This window comes from Rhamphochromis longiceps, linkage group LG6 (assembly GCF_057381845.1).
Source record: "Rhamphochromis longiceps isolate RC_006_pf linkage group LG6, R_longiceps_female_GT1.1, whole genome shotgun sequence".
Taxonomy (NCBI): domain Eukaryota; kingdom Metazoa; phylum Chordata; class Actinopteri; order Cichliformes; family Cichlidae; genus Rhamphochromis; species Rhamphochromis longiceps.
Window position 1 is genome coordinate 5,604,966 of NC_140562.1, and position 4,867 is coordinate 5,609,832.

Below are 4,867 nucleotides of genomic sequence, written 5' to 3' on the forward strand. Positions count from 1 at the left end.
ATTCTCCAGGCAAACTGCTGAAGACTTGTATTATTGACATTTGAAAAACAAAGCCAACAATTCTGACTTTTTTGTTGGGCTATAGGTGATATTTATGATGTCTGTGACATAGGCCGGTTACTTATGTTTGTACATTGGATAATGAAAAACGTTTCGATAACAGAGGGGCTGGCAGCAAAGCTCTCAGGTAAAGAAAGGGAGTGATATTTTTTTGCAGAGATAACAGCATGCTGCTAGAGCGGTTGGGTGTAAATGGGACAAACATGTATTACAAGTGATGGCTGTCCAGATCTGACAGGGAATGATACTGGACTTTAGAACGTAACTGAAATGAACTCAAAACTGAAACTGCTATTGTTCCTCTGAAATAGACACCACTAAATCCTCTTTAGGTCATTTATGGAAGAAGAAAAAAAAACCCATCAATGTTGCTGTAACTCGGCACAGCCAGAGCATTAAATCATTAAATGTAATGACATACACATGCAGCTATTTAGAGGAACTCCTTATATTAATTACTAATGGTCGCATTTTGGCAAAACAACAGTTTTCAGGGACCAACTTTACACTAAAATACACAAGTTCATCTAGTTGTACCTGAGCTTAGTATTGCTTATCTTTCGCTTTAAGCCTTTCTCATACAGTATATTGCTGTAGTTTTTCTTTGTCCTGGAAAGCAGTGCTACTATCAAACACCAGGCTGTTTTTGGTTCTGGGAAAAAGAGCATTCAACTTTTGACATTTACTGTGAGAGCGCAACTTTAATTATGGTAAAAGACAGTATATCAGTAATTTTTTAAGCAGGTTACTCCAGTTCAGGAGGTAGAGTAAGTCGGAAGGCTGGTGCTTTGAACCCTGGCTGCTCCACTCTGCCTGCCAAATATCCTTGGGCAATATATTAACCCCAAAGTGCTCTCTGTTGCATCTGGTGGAGTATGAATATCTGTGAATGTTATGCACAAAGTACTTGCAAATAAGAAACTGGATCAATGAGGCAAGTTGTATGAAGCACTTTGAGGGCTCAGGTAGAGTAGAATGGCTATATAATGGCTCTCTTGCACCCTGACTCTTGGTGGCGCTGTCACTTGGTGTTCGCTCTCTCTGCGGTAGAGTAACACTTCCTGTTCCTACTCAAACAAGGTGGTGTTTTTGAGTAGCTTATCTGCTTAGCAATTTAATCAAAAGGTTTTAGATATATTCTTTTTTCATAGCATAATCTTCATGTGCTTCATCCGAAGCACACTTTCTGTGTACTCACTACCTAATTTATAGCCAAAGTATTCACTTACTGTGTCTTTACTGTTTCGCTAGCTTAGCTTAGCTTGTAGCCAACTCGCTAGCAGCATGGCCTCTTCACCTGTCCATCCTGCACTTTCCTGCTCATTGTGTCAGATGTTTAATTACTTCTCGGCCTCCTTTAGCAGTAATGATACTTGTAACAAATGTAGCATGTTTGCAGCTCTGGAGGCCAAGATTACTGAATTGGAGACTCGGCTTCGCACCCTTCATTCACCCATAGCTAGCCAGGCCCCTGTAAGCTGGTGCAGCCGAAGATAGCGTAGGCCCCGCTAGCTGTTCCCCGGTTCCCCAAGCAGCTGGGGAAAGAGGGCGGCTGGGTGACGGTGAGGAGGAAGCATAGTCTTAAACAGAAGTCCCAGGTACACCACCAACCTGTTCACATGTGTGTGAACGCAGGGTTGTTGGCTGAGAGCCTGTTCACATGGGGCTCTCAGCCAACGACCCTGCGTCAGTGTGGAGGGGCCTGCAGGAAATCACCAGCTACAGACGCCCCCCACCCACTATTGAAGCAAACAAAGACCTGGCCAATGAGTTAAACACTTTCTATTGCAGGTTTGAGACGGACAGACTCCCACGCCCCACCCTCCCCTCCCCAGGGACATTGCTTCAGACATTGACCCCCAACACACCTTCCACCTCTCCCCCCTTCACCCCCACCCTCCCCAATCCAGACTCAACGACCACCACCACCCTCCCCAATCCAGACTCAACGACCACCACCACCCTCCCCAATCCAGACTCAACGACCTCCACCACACCTCTCACCCCCCTTTCCTCCTCCCTGAAACTCAGAATACACACTCAGGATGTGAGCCGACTATTCCAGGAACAGAAGCCCAGGAAAGCCCCCGGACCAGACGGCGTCTCACCCTCCTGCCTCAAAACCTGTGCTGAACAGCTGGCTCCGATCTTTACTCGCATCTTCAACAGATCCCTGGAGCTGTGTGAAGTTCCCTCCTGCTTCAAACGCTCCACCATCATCCCTGTTCCCAAGAAACCCACCATCACAGGACTGAATGACTATAGACCTGTCGCCTTGACGTCTGTGGTCATGAAATCCTTGGAACGACTGGTGTTAGCCCATTTGAAAGACATTACAGGCCAGCAGCTGGACCCTCTGCAGTTTGCCTACCGGGCAAACAGGTCGGTGGATGATGCAGTGAACATGGGGCTGCATTACATCCTGCAACACCTTGACCGCCCGGGAACTTATGCCAGGGTCCTATTTGTGGACTTTAGTTCGGCTTTTAACACCATTGTGCCTGAACTTCTTTCCTCCAAACTCTCCCAGCTCAGCGTGTCACCAGCTACCTGTCAGTGGATCACCAGCTTCCTGACAGACAGAAAGCAACAAGTGAGGCTGGGGGAGATCACCTCTGAAACTCGGTCCCTCAGTATTGGTGCCCCTCAAGGATGTGTCCTCTCACCACTACTGTTCTCCCTCTACACTAACGACTGCACCTCCAAGAACTCGGCTGTCAAACTCCTAAAGTTTGCAGATGACACCACTGTCATTGGCCTCATTCAAGATGGTGATGAGTCTGCATACCGGCAAGAAGTTGAGCGGCTGGTACTCTGGTGCAGTCAGCACAATCTCGAGCTGAACACTCTTAAGACTGTAGAGATGACAGTGGACTTCAGGAGACATCCCTCAACTCTGCTCCCCCTCACCATATCAGACAGCCCTGTGTCAACTGTGAAGACCTTCAAGTTCCTGGGTACAACCATCTCCCAGGACCCGAAGTGGGAGACCAACATCAACTCCATCCTCAAAAAGACCCACCAGAGGATGTACTTCCTGAGACAACTGGGGAAGTACAGTCTCCCACAGGAGCTGCTGATCCAGTTCTACACTGCGGTCATTGAGTCTGTCTTGTGCTCCTCCATCACAGTCTGGTATGGAGCCGCCACTAAACAGGACAGGAGCAGACTGCAGCGGACTGTACGGGCAGCAGAAAGGACCATCGGCACCCCCCTGCCTTCCATCCAGGATCTGTACCTCTCAAGAACCAGGAAACGGGCAGATAAAATCATCACAGACCCCTCACACCCTGCACACAGACTTTTTGATCTGCTGCCCTCTGTCAGACGGTACAGAAGCCTGCAGACCATGACCACCCGACACAGGAACAGTTTCTTTCCCCTCGCCATCTCCCTTCTTAACAGTTGACCTGTCACACTGCCAGACTGCAACTGCACCTTATGTACATTTTGTAGTATTCATTCCACCTCGTTCATTTCTGTATTTTATGTATATAAGTTTAGATTCGTCATTTATAGTTGGTTTACACAGCTTTGTGTATGCATGTGTAATGTGTATATATAGAGATGTGTGTGTGTGTGTGTGTGTGTGGTGTGTGTGTGTGTGTGTGTGTGTGTGTGTGTGTGTGTGTGTGTGTGTGTGTGTGTGTGTGTGTGTGTGTGTGATTTACATTGCTGTGCTTGAGAGCCGCCATCTACCAGAACCAAATTCCCTGTATGTGTCTGCACATATACTTGGCCAATAAACACGATTCTTATTCTGATTCTGATGTCTAACCGTTTTTCCCCACTCAGCGATACACCTGCCAGGGGTCATAGTCTTGTAACTGGCTATTCTGTTCTGAGACATGCGAAGCTAGAGACACCAGCAACCATAGTCAATTGTCTTCCAGGGGCCAGAGCAGGCGACACTGAGGGAAATTTAAAACTGCTGGCTAAGGGTAGACGTAAATTCAGTAAAATTATAACTTTGCCAAAACAATGTGGGACTGTAGTTTTCTCTGGTCCCCTCCCCAATCAGACCAGGAGTGACATGTTTAGCCGCATGTTCTCCTTAAATTGCTGGCTGTCTGAGTGGTTTCCAAAAAACCATGTGGGCTTCATAGATAATTGGCAAACCTTCTGGAGGAAACCTGGTCTTCTTAGAAGAGACGGCATCCATCCCACTTTGGATGGAGCAGCTCTCATTTCTAGAAATATGGACAAATTTATTAAACCCCCCAAAATATGACTATCCAGAGTTGGGAGCAGGAAGCAGAAGCAGAGTTGCGATCTTACACACCTCTTTGCAGCTTTGCTCCTCCTGTTACCCCCCCCCCCCCCAAACCCCCTGTCTCCATAGAGACTGTGTCAGCTCCCAAACAGATTAAAAAAAACTAAAAACCAGCAACAAACAACTTAAACATAAAGAAAGAACAATGCAGTATCCACATCTGAACCAAAGAGTAAAACAGTGAAATGAGGATTATTAAATATTAGGTCTCTCTCCTCCAAGTCTCTGTTAGTACATGACTTAATAATTGATCAACAAATCGATTTACTTTGCCTTACAGAAACCTGGTTCCAGCAGGATGATTATGTTAGTTTAAATGAATCAACACCCCCGAGTTATTCTAACTACCAGAAACCTCGAAGCACAAGCCGAGGGGGCGGTGTGGCAGCAATTTTTCACACCAGGCTATTAATCAACGAAAGACCAAGACAGACTTTTAATTCATTTGACAGCCTGATGCTGAGCCTTGTCCACCCCAGCTGTAAAACTCAGAAACCAGTCTTACTTGTTATTATATATCATCCACCTGGGCCT

General features: G+C 46.6%; 1 protein-coding gene across 1 annotated transcript; it reads left to right on the forward strand.

The window, feature by feature from the left end:
- Window positions 1-1,344: 1,344 nt before the first annotated feature.
- On the forward strand, window positions 1,345-4,291 carry LOC146667322 (uncharacterized). Its single transcript, XM_085408382.1, is given in 3 exon segments — window positions 1,345-1,551; window positions 1,554-1,679; window positions 3,830-4,291. Coding segments are annotated over 3 exon segments (795 nt in total).
- The last annotated feature ends 576 nt before the right edge of the window (window positions 4,292-4,867 follow it).